The sequence below is a fragment of the Mus caroli genome, chromosome X (assembly GCF_900094665.2).
Source record: "Mus caroli chromosome X, CAROLI_EIJ_v1.1, whole genome shotgun sequence".
In the NCBI taxonomy this organism is placed as follows: Eukaryota; Metazoa; Chordata; class Mammalia; order Rodentia; family Muridae; genus Mus; species Mus caroli.
Genome location: NC_034589.1, coordinates 102,556,454 through 102,582,735, shown reverse-complemented (window position 1 = coordinate 102,582,735; position 26,282 = coordinate 102,556,454). Strand labels below are relative to the sequence as shown.

At 34.1% G+C, this 26,282-nt stretch overlaps 1 protein-coding gene across 2 annotated transcripts in view; it reads left to right on the top strand.

Moving 5' to 3' along the window:
* Nucleotides 1-26,282, top strand: part of Brwd3 (bromodomain and WD repeat domain containing 3) — a 91,595-nt gene that overhangs the window by 19,675 nt on the left and 45,638 nt on the right. For both annotated transcript variants that reach the window (XM_021153018.1, XM_029473202.1), the window contains 8 exons: nt 8,146-8,306; nt 9,528-9,749; nt 15,147-15,247; nt 15,904-15,974; nt 17,166-17,266; nt 19,516-19,556; nt 23,596-23,700; nt 25,144-25,297. In XM_021153018.1, the coding sequence (XP_021008677.1) occupies nt 8,146-8,306; nt 9,528-9,749; nt 15,147-15,247; nt 15,904-15,974; nt 17,166-17,266; nt 19,516-19,556; nt 23,596-23,700; nt 25,144-25,297 (956 nt within the window). The remainder of the gene's footprint in view (nt 1-8,145; nt 8,307-9,527; nt 9,750-15,146; nt 15,248-15,903; nt 15,975-17,165; nt 17,267-19,515; nt 19,557-23,595; nt 23,701-25,143; nt 25,298-26,282) is intronic.

The following is a 26,282-nucleotide window of genomic DNA, read 5'->3' as shown; positions in this document are numbered from 1 at the left end:
CTTTATTACTGAATACAGCACTAGTTTACTGTTGCCAGGGTGGGTTTTTGTGGTGGCTGGTTTTCTTTGTCTTTTAAACTTTTCAAGAGAGACTCACTTTGTAGCTCAGTGTAGCCTCGAGAATTGATGATTTTAGTGTGTGTGTGTGTTTAGGGGGGTGAAGTTATGCATCCATACTTACCCACACACATACACACCATGGGACACGTGTGGAGAAAGACAATAACTTCCACCATATGGGTCCTTGCTATTGGACTCAGTGTGTGAGTCAGGCTTCATGGCACGTGCCTTTACTTGCTTCGATGTCCCACCAGCCTTTCCAAGGTTTTTGATAGGACAGTTTTTTAGTTCTTGTTTTGGTTTTTTTGATGCTACTTTGATAATAAACTCTTGACCAGCAGAGACAGTATTTTCCTCAACTAATACATATCAGCATTCAGGGAGTTCTTTCTTTTTAATGGTTTTGTTTTAGGCTCAGAAGTTTTATTTGGGTTAGGAGCTTTGTCAATCTAAACAACTGAACATTATAGGGTAATTCAATTAAGTTTACTATTTAAAGTGTACTAAGAAAAGACCACTGCGTGTTACCCTGTAAGCTAACCAAAACAGATTTATTGTTTTCACAGAGTGAGGGAGTAAACTTGTGGAAGCATGGAAGGCCTCTGAGACATGGGCCAGGTTAATAACATTTGGCTTAAACTAAAGAATTCTCACGGTTTAAAGAAAGCCAGAACAGTTCTAAATTGGTGGTTGTTTTCTGAGGCAAATTAGGAAAATGGAGAATTATCTGGGGGGATTGGGTGTTATTAAGCAAAAGCAGTTTAGAAGTTAGATATTTCTCTCTTGTAGGAAATGAAAATAGCAAACAGGTCTAGGTGCTCAATTGGTAAGAAATCAATAATGGTCAAGGAGTTGGGAGTAGTTAATGATATTTTAGAATGACTGTATAACCTTGGGGAAAGCAGTGTCTCCTGGTAACTTCGCAGCTGGCTTTATCTGTGCCTGTCCTCCCAAGTTTGATTGATTTTAGGGCTTTTGTTGTATTTTTCAGTTCTCACTGATTGATTTGTTCAGTCCTCGATAGCTTTTGACTATTTTAAAGCAGAGTCTTGTACATCTTTTAAATAAACACAGGTCACAATTTGTCATTAATTTTATTTTGAAGCCTTTTTTTTTTTTTTGGCAGTTCTTGATCTGCTGAGTTGAAAACCTTTTGGAGGGGATAGGCTAGAAGCATTTTGTAGTTTTCACTTCAAGGTTCCACACCTGTGGGAATTTTTAATATAAACTAAAAACTGAATACACTAGTTAGTGGTCTAGCAGCTCTCCTGTGGTCTTTGTGGAATAGTCTTTGGTAATCTTTGGGTCTCAGCCTCCTCCCCACTGGAAGCCAATTTAGCAGAAGCCAGGATCTCTGGTAATTGTGTTAATTGTCTGGCAGATGGAGATAAGATGTAGACCAGGGAGTGGGGAGGTCTGGTGGGGTAGGGGGAGGGAGGGTGGGGATGTCCTGGTGGGGGGAGGAGGTATGGGCTGTAGAAAGGTCACAGGGTGAAGGAGGAGCAGGATTAAATCTAGAGTGTTAAAAAAATTAACTAAAATTAAATATATATGTGTCTTTTTAGGCCCACAGTAGTTGCTTTTTAAAAGTGGAAAGTGAAATCATAAAATCTTTTCTTTTTTTCTTTTTTGGGATGGGGGTTTTTCTGTGTAGCTTTGGCTATTCTGGAACTCACTTTATAGACCAGACTGGCCTGGAACTCAACAGAGCTCCACTCACCTCTGTCTCCCAAATGCTATTAAGGACCTGTGCCACCACCATCAGCTCCTTTCCTTTTTTTGTATCCCCTATATCTCCTTAAAGTGAGATTTTATGAAAAGGCAAGTGATTTTAGACTGTCTTCGATGTTAAGTATAATATTGATGAGCTGAAATTGCGGAAGCTAAAGGAATCACTAGGGGTAATAGATATCAGTATAGTAAACTGGGAGAAGCTTAGTTGAAAACGGAACAGGTTGCCTATAGCAATGTCAAATGGCTTCCTTTGTATTTATTGTGTGTATGTATGTGTAAGCAAACTGAAGTTCTATACAGTTTACCTCTTGTGTGTCTATCTTTACTATTAATGAAGAATTTTCATCTCTACAAGGGCCTTTTTATAATAGAACCACTTCTACCTAATCTCTAACCCTGAGCGTGGTCAATTACTAATCTTAATGCAGTGGTAGTCATTTAGTATCATAAAGGATTGATTCTAGGACCCTCCTCCAGTGATGCCTAAATTAATGAATGCTCCAAGTCCTCATATGACACAGAGGTGCTATGGTTATAAGGTAGTGATAGAGATTTTAACTAGTGTTTGAAAGGCCCGGGACTTAACCGTCAGCGCTTCAAGAAGTAAAAGAAAACAACAAATAGTATTGATAGAGCTTACATATCATGTTTCATATATTTAAAATTACCTTTAGATTATTAATAATACTTACAAACTGTCATGGAAATGTGTTCATTTGTGTTCTGCTGAGTTTTGGAATGTTCTTATATGCTGTATATCAACCCTGTGTCATATGAATAGCTTCTCAATATTTTCTCCCAATCTGTAGGTTGTTTTTCTCTGTCATTTTTTATTGTTGTGCAGAAACTCTTTTAAATTTGAGATAATGATTTACTGTTATTTTTGATTCCTATGGTTTTAGGGTTAAAAAAAATCCATGCCCACTGAAATTGTTATATTCTCTGTGCCTATATTTATGCCAATGCTGTGTTGTTTTGATGATTGTAGCTTTGGAATCTATTTTGAAATAACATTTTGTTTCTTTGGTTGAACACATGTTTGATCATTTGGAGCTGTGGCTTCATACAATTTTGTGATTTTCTTCTATTCCTAAGAAAATTGTTTTTTATGTTATTAGGAATTTTATTTAAACAGATTGCTTTATATATTATGGATATTTAACCATATTCTTCAGACATTCTGTATTATTAAACCATATAATTGAGGCAGTCTACATTAGAAACTTTCATATACTGACTGTAAGAGACTACATGGTAGTCTAGATGTATCTTATCATAACAATATCATTTCTTTCATATGAATTTTTAGAAATAAGATTGTTGGGTTATGTAGTACTTCGTTTTTCATATTTTGAGGAACCTGTATAGTATTCTGGAAAATGATAATATTTACATTTTCACTCTTAACACATATTCTTAACACTCACTTAGTGCGTGCTTGCTTGCTTGTGTGCATGTTTATGTTCATGATGTATATCAGTCAAAGGATAATTTTCAGACTTTAGTGTTTTCTGTTTAATGGAGTTTTAAAATTGAGCTCAAATCTTCAAGCATTACAACAAGCACCTTTATCCTACAGACCTGAACATTTTTTTTCTTGTTGATATTTTTTGACATCTTCATTTGAGAAATGTCTCTTCAGGTTCATTACCCATTTAAAAAAAGTTTTATTGTTAAGTTCTTTGAATTCCTTGTAATTCTTATGTGATTTGGGTACTAGCCTCATCAGCTCTCTGATGTGCACAGACTTTCTCTTAATCTGTGGGGGAACACTTCATTCTGTTGTGGACTGTGCTATAGGATTGTTTTTGGTTTTGTTGCTGTTTTGATGAAATCTCATTTCTTCTTAATTTTTTGTTATATATGTTTTTGAGTGGTATACAAACTACTTTTTTTAGGGGCTTTATAGTTTGTGGGCTTATATATAACTCTTTGACCACATTAAGTTGATTTTTGTATTTGGTATGTATGATATCATCCTTTTGCATGTGGGTATCCTGTTTTTTCAATAACATGTAATGACATATTTATCCTTTCTTCATTGTTTCATCTTTGAATATTTATGGAGTACCAATTTATGTTAAATCTTTATTATTGGACATCCTATTCTTTTATAGTGATCATTGTATGATTTCTATGCTAGAATCATGCCATTTGTAATAGCTTTATAATGTATTTGGATTGAATCAGGGAACATAATGGTTTTGCTTTGTTCTTTCTGTTCTAAAATCCTCTGAGAGTTTGGAAATTTTATATTTCCATTTGGATTAAGGATTATTTTCTATTTCTCTGAGAAATGTCATTGGAATTTTTACAGTTATTTATATGGCTATAAATAGCTTTGAATTTTATGATCATGTTTATTATCAAGTAGGTGACTACATAAAAAAAGATTCAACTATATACTGCTTAAAGATTCATTGTAACTCTAATAAGATTTACAGCCATAAAATATATTCCATGCAAAGAGAATCCTAAACAGAATAGGAGTAACTGCATGTTAGACAAAATATACTTTAAGTAGAAAATTCTAGAAAGAGAAAAAAATGGATCCACACTAAAAATAATGTATAAATATTTAGTATATATGTGTATGGATATTCAAAATAACTTAATTTATTATTAGTCCTGGTTCTCATCCTCACTATATTTCATAATTTATATGTAAATAACACAAGCAGTTTTGTATAACAATTAGTCCACATGTAAGTAGAATAATCATACCATACTTACCTTATACTGCTAATGTAGTTTGGAAAGAAGATTATGACAATACCTATTAACACCTATTACACAACCTGTTATACCCCAGGGAACTGAAAAAGATAATAAAGCAACTCTAAACTGGTTAGAATTAGAAATGATAAAGAACAGAAATAAATAAAATGAAATGACTACAAAAACAGCACAGACGATCAAGTTAGTAATGGTTGTTTATGCCTGTAAGTTTTCTATTTGATGATTTCATCCATGTTTATTTTATGAAATAATGTATGTTTGCCAGTTCTAAATTCCCAACAACTGCTATTTTCATGTTTTGTGCAGTGTTTGGACATTTGTTCTGCTTTGTTTTGTTTGTGACATGCTGAGTTTAATTAGTGTTGCCATGAGCATGGGGGAGGGATTATTTACAGGAGCATGATAAATGTGCCATGCCTAGTCCATTGACGAAAATAACCCCCTTTCCCCTTGTAACTTTTAACTGCCAATAGCTCCTCAGACAGTGGTGCGATATCATGAGTTCCTTTTCATCCACGATAGAAGGTTAACAGGTCAAGCTTTGGGCAGGTTAAAAGTCAATGCTTAAAAAGGTATTGCCAAAGCCTCAGCATAATTAAAAAAGAGGAAAGGTTCAAAACAGAGATGAGAGAAATTACAACTCATGACACAGAAATGCAAAATTCGTAACAACTATACATCAACAAATTGGATAGTCTACACACGACAGTGAACAACTATATAGCACAGCTTAGATAGCGTGGAAGAAACAAAGATTTCTCAAAAAAAAAATATAAGCTACAAAAAGTCAATCAGGAAGGGGCAGAAACTCTGAACAGAATTGTAACAAGAAATTTCATTAATAACTGAAAGTCTCCTAATCGCTTCATTGCTGAATTCCATCAAACTGCTAAAGAGGAACTAATTCAATTACTTTTCAAACTTGTGAAAATGGAGGGAGATAATGCTTCTAGCCACCTTGAGAGTCTACCATTACCTTGATGATAAAATCAAAGACACTGTCAGTATCCTTCATGGACATAGATAACAAAAATCAAGCAAAATGTTAGCAGTCCTCACTTCACAGCATAATGAAAGGTGGTAAAACAATCAAGTGCAGTTTGTTTCCATGATGTAAGAATTTATCAACACAGGCAAATTAATGACCATGATACAGCATTGATAAAATGAAGGGGAAAATATAGTATTTGATCATCTCTAATAGTATAGAAAAGCATTTGATAATTCACCATCCATTGGTGATAACAGTACTAATTATTATAATATGCCAGTGCAGCAAAAGCCATATATTTCAAACCCATAGCTAATATACTTGTTGGTGAAAACTGTGGTTTTTCATTTAGGATTAGGAACAAAACAAGGATGCCTTCTCTATCTACATCTGTCTGCCTGAATATTGGATATTCTTGTCAATTTGATTTGAAAAGTAAAAAAAATTAATACATCTATCTATGAAGAGAAAATGACATAGTTGTTGAGCACACTGCGCTCCCCGGAAAAAAACTGCATCAAAAAGCATTTAAAACTGATAATATGATTTCAGTCATGTTTCCAGGTTATACAAGCAACACATGAAAACCTCTGATGTTTTTTCTGTATCCTAATGATGGACTAGTTGAAAGTGAAATTATGAGAACAATCCTATTTACAATATCAAACAATAGCATATACAACAATAAACTAAGAAAATGAAAATTCTCTTTGATTGAAAGCTGAAACATGATGTTTTAAACTGATTATATAAACCAAAGAGTATATACATAAATGGAAAGTCGTCTGGGTTCATTGATTGGCATTTTTTCTATCTCCACCTGATCCTCAAAGAGTTTGTTTGATTAGGTTTTTTGTTTGTTTGTTTATTTAAGTTTCCTGCTGCTAATTTTTTAGTACTTATATTTGTCCTGCAAGCAGTAATTTTTTTTTCAACGGAGGTGTTTCTCTAACCCCCAAGCCATATTTAGCATGTGGGGAGCTATTTTTGCTTGTCACACTCAGTGCTGGTAATGCTATTAGTGTCTAGTAGGTAGAGGCTAAGGTTGCTGCTAACACCTTACAATGAACAGACCCACCCCTGTCACAGAAATATCCAGCCCAAAGTGTCAGTTGTTCCTCAGTTGAAAACCATACATTAAAACAACATAACTTTCCTCTGTGCAGCTGCAAAAAAGGAAAGAAAAAAAAAGAAAAGAAAAGAAAAAAAAACAGAACAAACAAACCAAAAACCAAAAAATAAAAACCACAAATTAAAGTTTTTGAATCAGCATTCAAAAAAACAAAGCAGTAGGAAATGTTTGCTTGGGAAAGCAGAAGGCCTACTCAGTCTTGTCTTAGAGTTGGAGAAATGTCTGGTTGTGGGATAGGGAATGGCTACTAAAAAGTACTTCTTACCTAGAATTTGTTCTTACTTATTGTTATTTTGAACCTTTATTCATTTACTCATTGTCTTACAATATTTAAGTGCTCATCTCTAATATGTTCTAAGGATTTGCTTTCAGAGTTTTCTGCTATGACATTCATCATTAATGTTTTTGTGAGTTTACCAGTTTAAAGTGGCCAGTAGTTGTAACTTTTCCTGAAAGGTAGACTTCAGAGCCCCTAATAGAGTGGGGCACTAAGGGTTTCATATTTTTATTGTGGCATTGTTCTAATTATACGACTCTAGCTGAAACTGAACTCTTGCCTTCATTTTGTAGCGCTTGAACATAGACATGTTACTGTTTGTTCCATACAGTGTTTGCAGGGTGGTAAAATGCCTTTTCACTGCAGGGTCAGTTTCAATATACAGAGATTCTATGTTATGATTAAAATAACCATATGGGTTACTCAGTATTTTTAGTGTGTAACAAAGATCAGAAGGACTTAGATACACACACACACACACACACACGGTTGAGAATCCTTAAATTACAACCAAGTTCTCTATTTTAGAAGTGACCAGAATCTAAATGTTATTTATTGAATTGTTCGACTTATGTTACATTCTTCATGAATCTTTTTAAAAAAATTATTTGCTTGCTTATTTATTTATATGCTGGTGGGGGCAAGATTTAAGATGATCACATAGGATGTAAATAAAGCCTCAAAAGTTCAGTAATAAAAACTTGTGGGAAAAACTCTATAGGTAGAATCCAAAAGTTGAGAACTGATAAGCTCAAAGGGATTTCGTCTTTCTGTCTGTCTGTCTGTCTGTCTGTCTTTCTGTCTTTGTAGTTCTCTCTCTCTCTCTCTCTCTCTCTCCCTCCCTCTCCCTCCCCCCCTCCCTCCCTCCCTCCCTCCCTCCCTTCCGTCCTTTCTTCTGTCTGTCTGTCTGTCTCTCTCTTGCTTGCTCACTCTCTGCTCAACACCTATGTAGTATAGAATGAGAAAAAAGAGAATGTGCTTGATAAATTGTAGGAAGCCAGAGTATCAAATCTGTAAAACCTAACAGAACAGTATTGTTAGTAATCATGAATTTAGAAAATAATGAAATATGTAAGAAAATTTAGATGTCTCATTATGTAGAATTAGTTTGTCAGCTCTACCATTTTGTCTCATTTTAATAGTCATAATTGCTTACAATAAGTTTCACTTTCTGATTTTAAGATGTATTCTCCTATTTGATTTTATTTGCAGTGAATATCACCTCAGCCAGGCAATTAACCGGATGTAGTCGCTTCAGCCATGTTTTCCCCTCATCTGCTTACCAGCACATTAAGATGCATAAGAGAATTCTGGGACACTTATCTTCTGTCTACTGTGTAGCCTTTGATCGAAGCGGGAGGCGAATTTTTACAGTGAGTTAAAAATTTATGATATGTAACATTATACATTTACAACTGAAGCAAGACTCCATGCTATCCAATATATTATGTTTTATAAGTAACTTACTCTATTTGGACATATTGATACAATAAAGTTGTGTTAAAATTGAAAATAATGTCTCATTTTATATAAATAGAGAGTGTTCTATGGTAGCCACTATCATTTGGGAAATTTACTTAAAAAAATTAGGTCCTTAGAAGTCTACATAAAATCAAGATGGTTAGTTTAAATGAAACAAATAAACTGATTTATTCAGTTCAGCAGGTATTTATTAAAAGACATTTTCCATTTATATTTGCTTCAGGTTTGGCTTTAGTGATTACATAACCTTTAGAATTGAACGGTTGAACTAAACTGCACATTGCTGAAGATTACACTTGCATTATACATATTTCTTTGATTTTTAGGGCTGGTTATTTTTTAAATTTCCCAATTTTAAGTTTTACTTACTAAGTCATGTTCTTTGCTTTTGTGTAAAATCTATAGTATATTAATATGTCTAAAAATATGAATGTGATTGCTTCATTGCTGTTAATGCAGAGGTGAGAGAAGTAGCAAATTTTAATTTTCTATTTATTTCCTACAACAAAGGAAGTGCTTTATAGTTTGAGAAATTATGACTCCTTAGATTGTACTATAGGCTTGTCGGCTGATGATTTATGTCCCTAGCTATGATGACGTGACTATGGTGCGTGTCATCTTTTAATAAATAGGTAATTATTTTACCATATTCAAATGGAATTCATTCTTCTATATTTGAAGCTCACTTGGAATTCTTAACATAAAGTTTTTCACTTGGCATTATTAATGGCCTCAGGTTTCCAAAGAAATCAATGTACACGATAGAACAAACTTTGAAATATTTGTAGAAAAACTATTAAGACAATTAAGCCATGCCTGCTAGGCATATAGAAAGGAGCAATGGCAGAAATTCTTAATAGCTAATCATTTAAAAATAATCATAAAATATTTAAAATGTCTTTAGGATTATTAGTTTAAAGACTTTGGCACAAATGCTACTCTTAGTTTGTACAATACTGAGTCAGTTCTGTCATTTAGACAATCCTTATATTTTTGTAATGAGTGGACATTATATTTTTCCTTCATAAAAATACTCCTTTGTATTTTTCCCCTTCTTGGTATAATTGGTGCATTTCTGTTTCCTTATAAGTCTGACTTTTGTATCCTTATAGGGTTCAGATGACTGTTTGGTGAAAATCTGGGCAACAGATGATGGACGCCTCCTTGCCACACTGCGAGGGCACTCTGCTGAAATCTCTGACATGGCTGTTAATTATGAAAATACTCTCATTGCTGCAGGCAGCTGTGATAAAGTTGTGAGAGTATGGTGTCTTCGAACTTGTGCACCAGTTGCTGTCCTTCAGGGACATTCAGCTTCTATTACTTCCATACAGGTGAGAATAATGATAAGCTCTCTGCCAGGTTAATAAAGCTGAGAATTTTCTCATTTGTTTTATGGAGATATGATATTTTACATGGACATAGATTATGTGGACAAAAGCGGGAAGAATGGCAACAGAAAGAATGCTTTCATAGAGCTTTGTTTCTCTTCTGCAGACAAATATGTTTAATTAGTTTCCTTTTTATATAAACCTGTGCCTTTAGAAATAAATAAAAAACATGATGAAGGTTCTTCAAATCCAGAATGAGACATCTTATGTGTATATGTGAAGAAGGGATTAAATTTGCAAATGCCTGCCTGTGCAGTAGTTAATACCTGTTAATCAGGATATAAACAAGTTCTAACATGAATATTGGCATACTCTGTTAATATTTAATTCAAGATTTATGCCAGATTTAATATGTGTGTGTGTGTAGCTTTAATATTATGAAGATTTTATATTTTTAGTCTCAGTGATTTTTTTGTTTGTTTGTTTCACCTTAGTATGTGATGTAAAATAGGTTGTCCATATATTACTTTGACCAGATCTTGGTAGTAAAAGGCCTTGATATCTTAAAAGCCCTTGCTCTTAACAAAACTAAGCTGAAGTTTTACATTTACTGTTCTGTTTTGCTCAAGAGGAAACCAAAAATTCTTATTAGACTTTTACATGTAGATAAAAGACAATACTTTTAAATGAAGTCATTACTTATATTTATTATATGCTATTTTAGTAACATGTCACTTATTTATAGGTATCTAGCAGAAGTGCTCATACTGCATTGAGTTAAAACTTTTAATTAAAATTTTCATTAGTTAAGGTTATCATGTTTCATTAGTTAAGGTTAGAGTGTTTTGAGGCCTGCTCTTATTCTATAGTCTTGAATTTTGAAAATCTCACTCTTGTGCTTATTTACATCATTTGACACTGCTTTTGAATTCCTCTGTAGGTTGATTAACCTGATAGCTCATATCTCCTCATCTTGGGCCCATCTTTTTTTTATTATTATTACATATTTTCCTCAATTACATTTCCAATGCTATCCCCAAAGTCCCCCATACCTCCCCCCCACTTCCCTACCCACCCATTCCCATTCTTTTGGCCCTGGCATTCCCCTATATTGGGGCATATAAAGTTTGCAAGTCCAATGGGCCTCTCTTTCCAATGATGGCCGACTAGGCCATCTTTCGATACATATGCAGCTAGAGACAAGAGCGCCGGGGTACTGGTTAGTTCATCATGTTGTTCCCCAACAATAGGGTTGCAGATCCCTTTAGCTCCTTGGGTACTTTCTCTAGCTTCTCCACCTTGGGCCCATCTTATAGCTGTATATTTGCTTATTCAGCTGTGTATTTACCATCATTGCATGAATGTCTACTAGATGTCTCAAACTCACCATACTAAAAATTTAATTCATTTTCCTATCCAAATTTAATTCCACCAAAGCTTTCCCCACCCGTGTAAGTCATTTTTCGGTCACAAATAAAATACCTTAAAAATATTACTTATGAAGTAAAGAGAGTTTATTTAGCTCACAATAACAGCGATAAAGTTGGAATCTATATTGCAAGCTCTGCAACTACTCCTTGTCTATATGATTTCATGCTGTAAATAATAAAGGCAGAAGTATGCTACCATAAAAAAAATGAATCATGGCTGAGGTATGTTTGCATAAAAGCTAAAATCATCCTGCAGGAAGACACATAAGCACAGTGGAGGTGGGTATAGTCCCTTGAAGGCATACCCTCAGTAGTCCCTAGACTTCCCCTGATGACCCTCCTCAGAACGATTTCATCATCTTTAATAACCTACCCTGTAGACCAAACCTTTAATATGTGGATCTTTGTGGAGACACACAACATCCTAACTATAGTAACACTTAAACATAGGATGATCTCATGATTGTAATTAATGTTTATATTTTTCCTATTTCATTAGTCTAATCGGTCCTCATGTCATATTTGTGCTACTTCTGAAAAATACAATCAGAATCTTCAACATTCTCATAAATTACATCTGTACTATGCTGTTTAGAGCCACTAACATCAGTGGCTAGATTATTGAACTAGAATTCTCTTTGATTTTCATCTCTGAACTCTCTGTTGTGCTAGTCTAAATTCTACATATTATACAGATGGTTGTACAATAGAAGTTAAGTCGTATCAGTAGTATTCAGAGCCCTTACTAGCTCCCATTCTACAGGTTAGAGGCAGCAAGACTAGACATTTTCAGCCTCTAAGCTTGCCTTGACTACATATACTATTATTTGCTTTTCCTTTTTACTGTTTTAGCTACTGATAAATTCCTATCCTTCTTCTCCTCCTCCCTCTTTTCTTCTTCCTTTTCCTCATTCCCCCTTCTCTTCCTCCTCTTCTTCCTATCTCAGCTTTCTATGTTATATATCTGATTTTTCTCCTCTTATTTTCTTTCTTTGGAGTGGTCCCTAGATACTCACGTACTTGCCCACTTTATAAGTAATCTGCAAATCTTATCTTCTAAAGAAGACCATCTCTCTGATTTTATCATTATATTTAGCTTAACAGTCTGTATGTTGTTACTCTTTTTTTAATTTATTGGGTTTTTTAAAAAATTTATATAGAAGTATTGCGTTTATATTATTTCTGCCCCTTCCTTCCTCTCCAACCCCTCCTGTGCCACCTGGTCAAATTTGAAACCTTTTTTTAAATTATTATGATTATATCTATACACATATGTATACAATCTTCTGAGTACATCTAGTGTTGCTCATATATGCTTATCTCTAGAGAAATTTATTCTCCCTGCCTCAATAGCCATTGATTGCATGTAGCTCTTCATCTAGGGGTGAGGCCTTGTGAAGTTTTAGCTACCCACATTGGCATGGCATTTTGTCCACAGTAGTAATTATCCATTGACAGTCTATATTATTTACTATAACTTATTAGCTATCTTTTCATTCACAGTATACTATCCCTCCAGTTTATTTCCTTTATTTTATGAATAAATAACTTTAACCTGAAATGATATATTAGTAGTGGTTGCCACCAAATGATAGAATTTCAGATTCTTTTTATGCAGTTTAGTTTTGCTCAATATTCTCTATGTATCAATTGGTATGTTAGAAATATATGTCCTTTCTTTCATGCCAGGCATCATGGCACATGCCTTTAATCCTAGAAGGTAGAAGTATGAGGATCTCTGAATTTAAGGCCAGCTCGGTCTATATAGCAATATCCAGGACAGCCAACACTAGAGAGTCCCTGTCTCAAAAAGAAATATATTTGCTTTTTTTCAACAACCTGTAACACTATTTTTCAAATGAAATAATGTAACTAATATATAGCAGCATGTCAACATGTGATTGTTAAAGCAATTTAAATGTATAACTATAAATTTCAATTTCAGAATTTCTTGAGATAGTAAAGTTCTTATTGTTCATGTTTTCACTCCTATGAATCGCTAATCAGCAGCAAATTTGCAGACAAGTTGGTAAATATTTTAGATTTCCCAGGGCATATAGTCTTTGTCAAATCACTCACGTTTATTTTTACAAGTGACAAAATACCCATAGACAGTATAAGGTTACTGTGTTCCATTAAATTTTATTTACATAAAGAGTCAGCAAACTGGATGTCATAGGTGGGCCATAATTTATTGACTCTTGATATAGATTATATATTAGCCATTGCAATACAGTTTTCTTTATCTGAGGATTGAAACTATTAAAAGGCATGTTACATAAAACTTATTTTTTAATCTATTCGGTACTAATAGATAATATTAATTGACAATGTTCATTTCAAACATAAGGCCTTAGATTGAACTAATTAAATTAACCTTAATATGTATAATGATTTATTTATTTTTATTTGAGCTAAAGATATCAGTCTCATATATATATTAATCCTTAATTATTATCTCAATGGAAATTATTATTTTCACTTGGAATTTTTTTATTCTGGTATTAAGGGTTACATTCAGGGCCATGTGCATTTTAGGCAAGTGTTCTACCATCGAGTTATATTTCCAGCCCCTCATTTATGGTTATGAAATTCATAACCATACTGGAAAATCTGGTCTGGTTTTAAACGTTTTCCTATGGCTTAGCTATCTTGGAGACAGATGGCCCCTCCCTTTTCTATGATTCTTTTCTGAGGACATATAAAATGCCCAGGGTCAGAGCCAGAGAAGTGTACTAGAGTTGATGCACCTAACCCTCAAGAGACTGGAGGCCCCAGGCAGTTTAGAGGTCAGGTGGGGTGGGGGGTGGGGATAGGGACATCCTCTTGGAGACAGGATAGTGGGGAGGAGGTATGGGATGTGGAACAGTGCAAGGGTGAACAAGGGAGGGGGGGCGATAAAATATGGAGTGTAAAAATAAATAAACAAACAAACAAACAAATAAATAAATGGGGGGGGGGAAGGAGTGTGGTCCATTTAGGAGAGTCATGATTATTTAAATTGCCAACTCACCTAAGTGTATTTTTTCTTAATCTGTTCAGACTGCAATGATAGTAATAAAGACTTAATATATTTAATTATATCTAAGAAAACAATTGAAAATGGTTTCAATTTGAAAAAGACAAAACCACCTGGGCATGGTGACATAACCCTGGAATCCCAGCATTCTAGAGGCAGAGGTAGGATAGCAGCAAGTGCAGAACCAGCCTGTCTACATAGTAAGCTATAAACCGGTAGAGTTATATAGCAAAACCTGATCCCAAGAGAAAAAGCCACAGTTTTTTTCCTTAGTAGGAGCATATATATGCTGCATTTGTTGTAATTTAACATAGTAATGATTTGTGAATCCATTCGCCATTAAAATATCCTAAAAGTATTATGTTAAATTATTTAAAACAGCTAGTACTGAAATATTTTAGCATCAAATATTATTTTCATGTTTAAGATTTTATTTCTAGTAGTATTATGTGATGTGTATGTGTGTGTGGTAATGTCTTTGAAGGCCAAAAGAAGGCAAAGTGCTGGGAGCCAAAACTACTCTGGCAGAGCGACAAGCATTCTTAACTGCCAAGCTTTTGTCTCTCTAGCCCCTCAATTATTACTTTCTGGAGGCTTTGGTATTTAATTTTTTGGCAAATATTCATTTATCTATGGAATTTAAGCAACAAAACCCTGACACTGAAATTATTTTCTTTGTGTATATGTGGTATTTGTACATGTATGTGGGCTTCAGGTATTCGCTGTACACAGCACATGTGTGAAGGCCAGGGGAACTTACGGTGGATGTTTTTCTGTCTATTGTCTGGATTCAGTGAACTAAACTCAGGACCTTGGACATTTTGGCAATCACATTACACACTAAGCCATCTCACTGAACTGATACTTATAGTCTTAAATGATTTACATGCTGCATTTGTACAAAAAATAGTTGGAACGGGAAAACTTCATCTTATTTAACTTCTTTTTAAGTTTTGTCCATCAACTAAAGGCACAACTAGATACCTCACTTCTACTGGTGCTGATGGAACAATTTGTTTCTGGCAATGGCATGTAAAAACAATGAAGTTTAGGTAAGTTAAAGTTTTAGGGATTTTGTGACAAATCAAATTTATATATCTTTATTACCTTGGTGTTATAGTAGTTCAAGTATTGAAGTATATAGATGTGTCTATTTATACCTATTTTAATGTTTAGTGATTTTAGGATAAATATTCTTATAAAATCACTGTTTAGACTATGAAATTCATAGGGAAGAGTGGGATAAGATGTATTTGGACATTTTGAAACTCTTTTTTATTTAATTTATTTTATGTATATCAGTCCACTGTACCTTTCTTCAGGCACACCAGAAGAGGGCATCAGATCCCATTACAGATAGTTGTGAGCCACCATGTGGTTGCTGGGAATTGAACTCGGGACCTCTGGAAGAGCAGTCAGTGCTCTTAACCGCTGAACCATCTCTCCAGACCTGAACATTTTATAATAATATCAGCAAATGCATGGCAATATATTTGCAAAACTATTGTCAAAATTTTGATGTCAAACTATATTTATAAGGTTTAAAAACTTTTAACTGAAAATCAGATAATAGCCCTTATTAACTTCTTTTCTTTAGTTTTTAAAAATCTAATATTGTTGCTAAATAGATCATTATTCATCAGTGTGCTAAGATTTTTGCCCATTAGATGAGCCTGATAGAATATAAAATGTTTACTTTATTCTTTAGAGATCGCCCAGTAAAATTTACTGAGAGATCCAGACCTGGAGTTCAGATATCTTGTTCATCTTTCAGTTCTGGTATGTATCAAAATTGGATGCTTTTAGTACTTAAAATGATCCATCTATAAAGGACCAAGTTAAGGTTTTTTTTTTAATGAAGAAAAATGTGTGTGTGATTAAAGTTAAGTCTACCAAAGATGTAAACCATGTGTTATGCTCCACAAACCTGTTTGACTAATTAGCACTTAGTAATAATTTTTTAAATTTAATTCAATACATTTTATATAATGCTAGTTTTATTTGGCAAAGAATAAACAGTTCCCAACCCTAATACCCATTAACTAACATGTATAGTACCCACCCTCCCCAATTTAATACAAAATTCCTAGCTTAACTTTACAGAAAATATACATAGTTATGACTTCATATATAAGATGTTGTAAGATTATTGTACGTATCAGTAATCTTAGAGTTTTGACATAGTATTTTATATAAAATATATAATGTTCTTAAAACTTTGATTTGTATAGTTTTTAATCAGTAGTCCAATGTCTACTATATAATAGGTATATTTTGTTAGGTAAAGGCTATATTTGTCTTAGTTGCTGATCTTTGTCTCTCATGACACTGAGAATTGGACCTAGACCCTTGAACTGCTAGGCAAATATTCAATCACTGAACTATCTCTACAGCCTTCTAACTTCATTTTCACTGTTTGTTTATTAATTTTTTAACTTTCTAAACCACGAGGGTTTTCATTTTTAATATACATTTATTATATATGTATACATGTGCCTATGTGTACCATGGCACGTTTGGCGAGGTCAGAGTACAATGTTCTGGAGTCAATTTTCTCCCTCCACCTTGTGGGTTTTGAGGATTGAACTCAGATCACAGGGCTTGTGGACAAGCACTTTATACACTGAGCTGTCTCACTGGCCTTTACTTTCTTATTTTGATGCAAGACCGCAATTCCCCAGGCTGACTTTGAAGTCACTTTGAAGCCCTGGACAACTTTAAATATAATTTTTTCTGCCTTAACCTTTCCATCAGCTAGAATTATAGATTTGTTAATTGATACAACTCTGTTGTTTGTCATGAATTTTCTTTCTTTCTTTTCTTTTTTTTCTTTGAAATATTAATACAACATTATTATTTGTAACTAAGACAACTTTGGTTTTCAAAGGCTTTTTTTTAAATGTAAAATAAAAAACTAAATACAACTAAAGTGCCTTGGTACTATGAGTTTATTTTGTTTTAATATTCCAGGTGGTATGTTCATTACAACAGGGAGCACTGATCATGTAATTAGGATATACTATTTGGGTTCTGAGATACCTGAGAAAATTGCTGAATTAGAATCACATACGGTAAGAGCAAAATAAGACATTTGTATTTATTTATTTATTGCCTTTGTTTTTAAATCTCTCTTGTCTTTTCTGGGCTGAACCATTCTTTAATACAAACAAATATTAAAACCTTTAATTCAAGATAATTCTTTAGTAATGAAGACAAGTGTGAAATTCTAGAATTATTTTGGTTGTAGTACATAAGATGAACCCTATTAGACTATACATAAAAGGTTTTGTATACTTAAAAGGCAGTTTAAGAATATTCATGGGAAAATGCTTTCATGACTTGAGCTTTTTGATCTTCGTATATTTTTCACAGTATCATCAACGGTTCAATTGAATCTAATCTTCCTTAGTAATAGCAGTCTTCACTTATTTTTATTATTAGGGTTTTATTTAGCATACAAATTAGTGATTCAATATGTCATATTCATATATAGATCTTATACTTTGTTCTTATTAAAAACCCGTTTCTCCACCTCCTTTCCTCTTTCGGCTTATCCCTTTCTCTTCTTTGATTTAGTTTTACATATATTCCATTACCCTGTTTTATTCCTTGCATACACTTAAATCCCCCTCTCCTCTCTCATAGTGTTTCTGCTTTCATATCATACCTATACAAGCATATAGATACTTCATGAATGAGAGAAAATATATTTGACATTTTACTTTTGGCTTATTTAGAAAAATACAGTGGTATCCAGTTCCATCCCATTTCCTGCAAATATGATTTTTAATTCTGCTTTATGCATTGACAAATATTCACGTACCCATCTTGTTTAACCATTCATCTGCTAATGGACATGTAGAATTATTCCACGTATCGGTTATTGTGAGTAATTCAACAGTAAACATGAATTTGCAAGGTCTCTGTATTAGGTTGATTTCTAATCATTTGTGTGACTCCACAAGTCATATACATGGGTCCTATGGTAGGACTGTTTTTGAATTTTCAAGAAACCTCTATACTGGTTTTCATAGTGCCTCTAACACTCTATGTTCCCATCAGCATTGTAGCGTGGGGGATGCTTTCTTCATATTCTGGCTATCATATTTTGTTTGTTTTCTCTGTCATAGCCATTCTGACTATTTTGAGGTGAGATAGAATCTTAATGTATGTCATTTCAATTTGCATTCCCCTGAAGGATAAGAATGTGGAATACCTTTTCAAATATTTATTACCATTTGCATTTTTCCTTTGAGAACTGTCCAGTTTTAGACATATCAAATTCAGCTTTGCTCTCATCTTGATGCTTCATATTCTACATACAAAATATTGGAAGCTTATTTAAATTGTGCAAGAGAAACACTTAGAAATTCTCAGAGATCTCATTCTGAAACCACAAATTTAATCCATTTGAGCTAAGCATGACAAGGCAGTCCCTTTGCACTGTGTATGCAAGCACAGTCTAGTTCATAGAGCACTGAGAGAAGAGAGAATATATGAGTAGGAAAGAATTAAGGGGAAATTAAGAAGAACATAGCATTTGCAGTCTTATTTGCAAGGTCCCAGGTAAGAATAAAAGTATTATCAAGTAAAAATCCCCTGTTCAAATGAATGGTCTGCCCCTTGTGTTAATTGTTCAGGTTATATTATTTCTTCAGCACATCTAAAGGTAGTTATTGCTCGTGTCAGTGAGAACTCAGAATTTATCAATAAATACCACATTGAAACGGCAAAACTATTTAAGTCACAAGTATCTGAATAGATGGATAATGTTTAAAAATTAAAAATCATTAAGTATGAAGGTTTTGCTCTTTGTTTTTATTAAAAGTCAAGTTCAAGTGTAGTTTGAGAAGTGGGTGTTGTGAAAATGAGTGCAGTATATTTTAGCTTTTTTATCAAAGAAAGCAAGAACTATAAATTTTGGCTTCAGTTTTAATGTTGTCATCTTTATATACAAAAACATAAATCATGGCATAAAAATTGTAGGACATACAGAACGTTAGATGAATCCTTTATAATATTGAAAGGAAGATGTGGAAAACAGAAGTAAATAAATAGTTCTCGAAAGCTATAGAAACAATTGGGATATGATTTATCAGCAGATTTGTTTATGTTTACTTTGTTTCAGAATACCACAAACTTAATTTTGTACATTGATTGAGCCTTCAGGGATTTATCTTTTTAAGCAAAATGAGTTTTTAAAATGACCATTATATTAAAAGAGAATCTACCCTGTAAAGCTTTTACATGTAAATTTAGGAGAAGGACACTATTTCTACATAAGTTCATTTAATCGAAAGTCTGTTGTTCTATGTTTTAGGACAAAGTTGTTGCTGTTCAGTTCTGTAACAACGGAGACAGGTAATTATGGAGTACATATTTGTATAAAGAAATATTTGACTTTTTTACTATTCCCTCCAAACTAATACAGTTGACATTCAGACATTGACATTTCAAGAAAATTAATTAGAAATCCTTTTCTAGGCTAAGCATCTGTATACATCACCCTTCCCACAGTTAAACTCCTTCAGCTCAATTTACACTCACTGAAGTCAGACCTAGGAATGCGTTCATACCTGGACCCACCTCCTGTAGCTCTGGATATCTCTCATTGTACTGTAATTTCACTAGCTGCCAAAAGTTTTTTGATTGTTTTGTTTTAAGATGATCTTGGTTACTTGAATTGTTTGGCTACTTTTAAGGATTAAAAAAAAGATGCATCCGTGGAGAGGGGGACTGTTTTGTACAGTCCTTGGCAGCAGAAGCTTGCTGTGCTGATGATGTGTGTTATCACTGGGAGATAACATTAGACAAAGTAGCTCAGAGTTCTTTCTCTCCTTACAGAAAATGTATGAGGCAGAAACAAGCTATTTTGTTTAGACTCTAAGGTTCAGATTCTGTGTCTATCTTCCTTGCTATCTCTATCTCTTTAAAATGGGTAACTCAGTAGTGACCATAGTCTGTCTGCTCTTCTGCTCTGTGAGTTCTTTTGTTGTTGTATACTTTGCCTTTTCTGTTTTCTTTGACCACCTGACATTAATCAGGAATTATATTATTTGATTAGTATGGCTCTGACAAGCTTACATTTTTTTCCTATTCAGAAATTTTCTTTTCTTTTCATTTTCTTTCTTTCTTTCTTTCTTTCTTTCTTTCTTTCTTTCTTTCTTTCTTTCTTTCTTTCTTTCTTTCTTTCTTTCTCTTTTTTTTCTTGTCTGTTTTTTTTGCTTTTTTGAGACAGGTTTTCTCTGTGTAGCCCTGGCTGTCCTAGAACTCACTCTGTAGACCAGGCTGGCCTTGAACTCAGAAATTTGTCTGCCCTGCCTCCCAAGTGCTGGGATTAAAGGCCTGTGCCCAGCTCAGAAATTTTCTTATCATTTTTCTTCTGTTGCTCTGGAAAGAATTTTAAATTTCAAACTGGCATTTCCAGATTCCATACAACTTGACTTAGACAACTATATTCTTTTCTCATATCTGTGCATTTTTCCTAGTCACTTTATGGATTTCTCTTCCATCTTTTTACATTATTCCATCCACTACTTTGCTTATACTTTCCCTCACATTACTCTTGTCCAGCAATGTCATTCCCCACCTTCTACCTTATTTTCCTTTCCCTCCTGTATGTCTTAGCTCCCATCTCCTTTTCTCTTTTTTTCTTTTCTGTCTCTATGCCTCCCTTTTCCTGTCTCCTGATTCTATCTTATCTAAGTCTCATATGGATTTTCAGGTTCATGTCCTACTTAGAGCTTGCCCTGAGATATCTATTTTGACATCCTGTGAACATGAATTACCAGTCTCCACTATCCATAAGATTCATTCCCTATCTCTGTAAAGTCAGACCTTATATACAGATAACTGAGCTCTTTAAAATATCTGATACCCAAAGATCAGTCTTTTTTGGTCTAAATTTTGGTATAAAATACATAAAATTAGCATATTTTGTATCTATATGCCTATATACCAATTCTGTGGGTGAAATAAAAAAAATATGTTTTATTTCAAGGTATTTTTGAACAGTGAGTAATTACAAAGATGAACTTAACCAACTTAGTGAGATATAAATATAATCCAGTTTATCTGTATTAAGAATGATAAAACATTAAAATAAAATAGAAGAATAAGTTAACCATATTCCCATTTTTAAGTGACTTTTAAATTTATTTGTGGGGTGTGTGTGTGTGTGTGTGTGTGTGTATTTTAGCCACATGTAATGTAGATGCCTGCATAGATCAGAAGAAGGGCTTATATTCTCCAGAGCTGGCGTTACAAGCAAATGTAGTTAACCTGTCATGAGTGCTCAGAGTCAATCCCAGGTACCCTGGAGGAGCAGAAAGTACTCTTAACTGCTGAGCCACCTCTCCAGTTTCCTGAGTTATTTTTTAAGATTTATTTTCATTTTTAATTGTGTGCATTTAAATGTGTGTGTGCGCGTGTGCATGTGCACATGCATGGGTACCTGTCCACATAACTGTGGATACCTAAGGAGATCAAAAAGGTCAAATCCTCTAGAGCTGGAGTTAACAAGAAATTGACAGTCTGCAAGAGTAAGTAGTACATGCTCTTAACTGTGGAGCTATCTTTCTAGAACTTAGTTTTCGTTTTAATATTCTCCTTCTTTCCCTCTCACTCCCTCTCTCTCTTCCTTTCTCTCTCTCTCTCTCTCTCTGTCCCTCTTTCTCTCTCTCCCCTCCCTCTCTCCCTCTCCCCCTCCCCCTCCCCCTCCCTCTTTCCCCCCCACTCTGTGTGAATGTGAGGGTTTATGAACCTAAGTGCAGTTGCTTACAGAGTGGGTCACATCTCTTACAGTTGGAGTTACAGGCCTTTGTAGATGACCTGACACGGGTGCTGGGCACAGAACTCCAATCCTCTGCAAGAGCAGCATGTGTTCCTACTGATCCAGCACCCATATTACTGGTCTGTTCTAAAAGAACCCGACATTTTCATTTACTTATTTCTAAATGTGTGTTTCAAAAACATTCTTAATAAGCCTTCAAAAATAAACTCAGTCAACATATAAAAATCATATATGAATCTGAAAGTATATAAAACATGTTAAATATGAATGGATGCATAAATGTGAAAAATCAAAATACTGAAATTTGTTTTCTCTAAGGAAAGACCATAGGTGAAACTTCGTTCATACTTGAAATTCCTTGTACTTATTTCTTTTATTATTAAAAACAAACACTTCCTAATCAGAGCAGCCAATTTGACTAATATGCTAATATGAATTAAAGCAACTAATAATTTTTTAAGTTAAAAGATAATTATAATACTCAACACATTAAGTATTATTAATGGGTCCTTTCTTAAAACTTTTCATGAGATTCATTTTTTATAAAATATAGGGAACAGTTTGGCAATACATACTAAAACCTTTTAAAAATGTACCTGCTCTAAATCAGTACAATGGATAAGAATGCAGAAAGACAGAGATGATCTTTATAGCATTGGGTTTAAAGCTGAAAGGTAAAAATAATGTAATTATTGATCATTATGCATTTCATTAAGTACATTTTGATATATCTATGTAGTTGAATACTTACTGAAATTGATATAGTTTTGCACTTATGTAGATATAGATCTATAAAATACAGTTGTGGACAGCATGGTATATGGACGAATTCTGTTTTCTAAGTGGAAAAAGTGTCATTATATATGTTTCAAAGGGTTTTAGTTTTTTTTCGTCCAATCTCTTAGTATATAGTTAATGCTGGACTTGAACTTATGATCTTCTTGGCTGCTCTTCTTGATTACTGGCATCTTAAGCTTGCAAGCATACCTGGTTTAAATATATGTCTGAAAGATTAGAAAAAATACAGTATCAATCTTGTGAGTTATTGAGCTACATAATAAAAATGTTGGTGTATTAATAGGGTTGTGCAACCTTCAGTGTAGTTATTCTTAGAACAACCTGTTCTTTCACCTAATAGAATGCTTGTTCCCTTTAGTTACGAATCCTTAAACCTATCATCACTCTTTCTCCAGCACTGGGCAACTGTCATTAGACTTTCTTGCATATTCAGCATTCCCCATATTATAAAACATATCATTTTTCATTACTGAAAAATTCTGTTGTATGAATGTCATGTTTTATTTACCTATTGCAAATATTTCATTTGTCTCTGCTTTGGGGATTATCAAATGTTCCATGCATCTTCACGTACACATTTTATAAGTATTAATGTTTTCATTTCTTTTGGTGGATATGTACCTGGAGAATATGGTTGCTGGGTCAAAATGTAACTTAGTTTAGCATTTTAGGAACTGCCAAACTGTTTTTTAAGATTAGTGTACTGTTTTACATATCCCAGTAGTGTCTTGATGCGAAGGCTATTTATTTTGTAATCAAGAAAATGTGATGAATTTTGGGAAAAAATAACAAGGTTATTTTACCTTCCAGCTTAAGGTTTGTTAGTGGAAGTAGAGACGGAACTGCAAGAATATGGCAATATCAACAACAAGAGTGGAAGAGCATAGTGCTAGATATGGCTACTAAGATGAGTGGGTAAGCATGGATGCTAGATATTTCAGGGGGTCTCCCATGGCATACCATCTTTTATATTATACAATACTTAATAAAGAATATACTTTTTATGTTAGTAAATAGTTTGGAATGAATTGCTGTGCATGAAATTTGCCCCTTCCGTCTCTTAGCAACTGTTGCTTTGCTGTTGATGGACTGGAACATTGCTGATTTGTCTGCAATTCTGGTCATTGTGATTCTTTAATGTCTGAGTTTTATTGTCTCCCATCGAGTTATTTTCTGGCTTAGTTTTCATATGTCATTTTTTTACATCTATCTCTACTTCTATTTTAAGAGTTATCCATAGCCGGGCGTGGTGGTGCACGCCTTTAATCCCAGCACTTGGGAGGCAGAGGCAGGCGGATTTCTGAGTTCCAGGCCAGCCTGGTCTACAAAGTGAGTTCCAGGATAACCAGGGCTATACAAAGAAACCCTGTCTCGAAAAACCAGAAAAAAAAAGAAAAAAAAAAAGAGTTATTCTTATTAAGTACTATAATAAATTTGCCTTCTACTCTAATTATGAAGTACTCCTTCATATTTTATATTGTTTGCATTTATATAGATATATGCACTTAATTGCTATCTGTTTTCAGCAGCTTACTGCTGATGAGATGATATATCAATGTCTTTGAGATAATTCAATTTCTCCGTGTTTGAGCTTTAAATTGACTACCTTATTAAATAAACTGATTTTATAGTCATAGACAGATATAGTTAATGGCATATTCATTTATGTCAATAAATATTCTGATACTTATTTACAAAGTCTATTAGTTTTTTAAAAAGTAATACTTATGGGGATAACATGATCATTGTACGTGTTTTGTATTGTCTGGCAGCCAACATGATCATTCTGTGAATTTTATTTTTTAAGATACAGAGTTATTTATAATTTTACTTTTTTGTGTACTTCCAAGTAACTATTGTATTAGTTTGGTTTTTCTTGCTGTGATTAAACATCATAGCCAAAATCAACTTGAAGAGGAAAGCGCATCTTTCATCTTATAGCTCCTAGGTTATAATCCATCACTAAAGTACTCAAGGCAAGTACCTGGAGGCAGGAACTGAAGTAGAAGCCATTGGGAACACTGTTTACTTAGGCTTCTTCTCTATTGTTTGCTCAAACCACTTTCTTACCCAGGACCACCAGCTTAGAGGTGGTACTGTGCATAGTGGGCTGGTTCCTCCCACATCAATGGTTAGACAAGAAAATGCCCTACAGTATTATCTAAAGGCTAAGCTAATGGAGGCATTTTCCCAGTTGTGATTCATTTTTCCCACATGACTCTAGGTTATGTCTAATTGGCAAAAAGCTTTCCAGCACAAAATCATTTACATCTTCCTAAAAATTTGGTCATATTTGCTGTTTTGTGTTTCCCTTTGTGAAAATGTACAAAATATGACTATTTCAAATTATTGCTTCAGGAATAATTTGACATCTACTGAAGACAAAGTTACTAAACTGAAGGTGACTATGGTGGCTTGGGATCGGTATGATACCACTGTTATTACTGCAGTGAACAATTTCCTTTTGAAAGTTTGGAATTCTGTCACAGGGCAGCTTCTTCATACTTTATCTGTAAGTATTCTACTTTTTTAATAGGAAAAGAAACTATTTAAGCCTAGTGCAGTGGTGTATCATATGTCTGTCGCTTATGGTGAGGTCTGAAGATTACTTGGGCCTAGGAGTTTAAGACCTAGGCAGTAGTGAGACACTGTCTCAAAAAAGAGTGAAAAATTGATTTTTCTAGGAGAAAGACATTTAAGTTTTGCTTTCCTTTCTATAACACATTAGCCTTTGGAGATTATTTTTGGGGTCTTTTGTTACATTTACCTGATAAGACTAATAAATGATACACCACTAAAATCATGAATAATTTTTAAAGGTTATTTTTTCTCTATTTATTTATTTATTTTTTTATTTTTTATTAGATATTTTCTTTATATACATTTCAAATGCTATCCCGAAAGTTCCCTATACCCTCCCTCTGCCCTACTCCCCTACCCACCCACTCCTGCTTCTTGGCCGTGGCATTCCCCTGTATTGGGGCATATAAAGTTTGCAGTACCAAGGGCCTCTCTTTCCACTGATGGCCGACTAGGCCATCTTCTGATACATATGCAGCTAGAGATACGAGCTCTGGGGGTACTGGTTAGTTCATATTGTTGTTCCACCTATAAGGTTGCAGAACCCTTCACCTCCTTGGCTGCTTTCTCTAGATTCTTCACTGGGGGCCCTGTGTTCCATCCTATAGAAGACTATGAGCATCCACTTCTGTATTTGCCAGGCACTGGCATAGCCTCACAGGACACACCTATATCAGGGTCCCTTCAGCAAAATCTTTTTGGCATTGTGCAATAGTGCCTGGGTTTGGTGGCTGATTATGGGATGGATCCCCGGGTGGGGTAGTCTCTGGATAGTCCATCCTTCTGTCTTAGCTCCAAACTTTGTCTCTGTAACTCCTTTCATGGGTATTTTGTTCCCTATTCTAAGGAGGAATGAAGTATCCACCCATTGTTTTCCCTCTTCTTGATTTTCTTGTGTTTTGCAAATTGTATCTTGG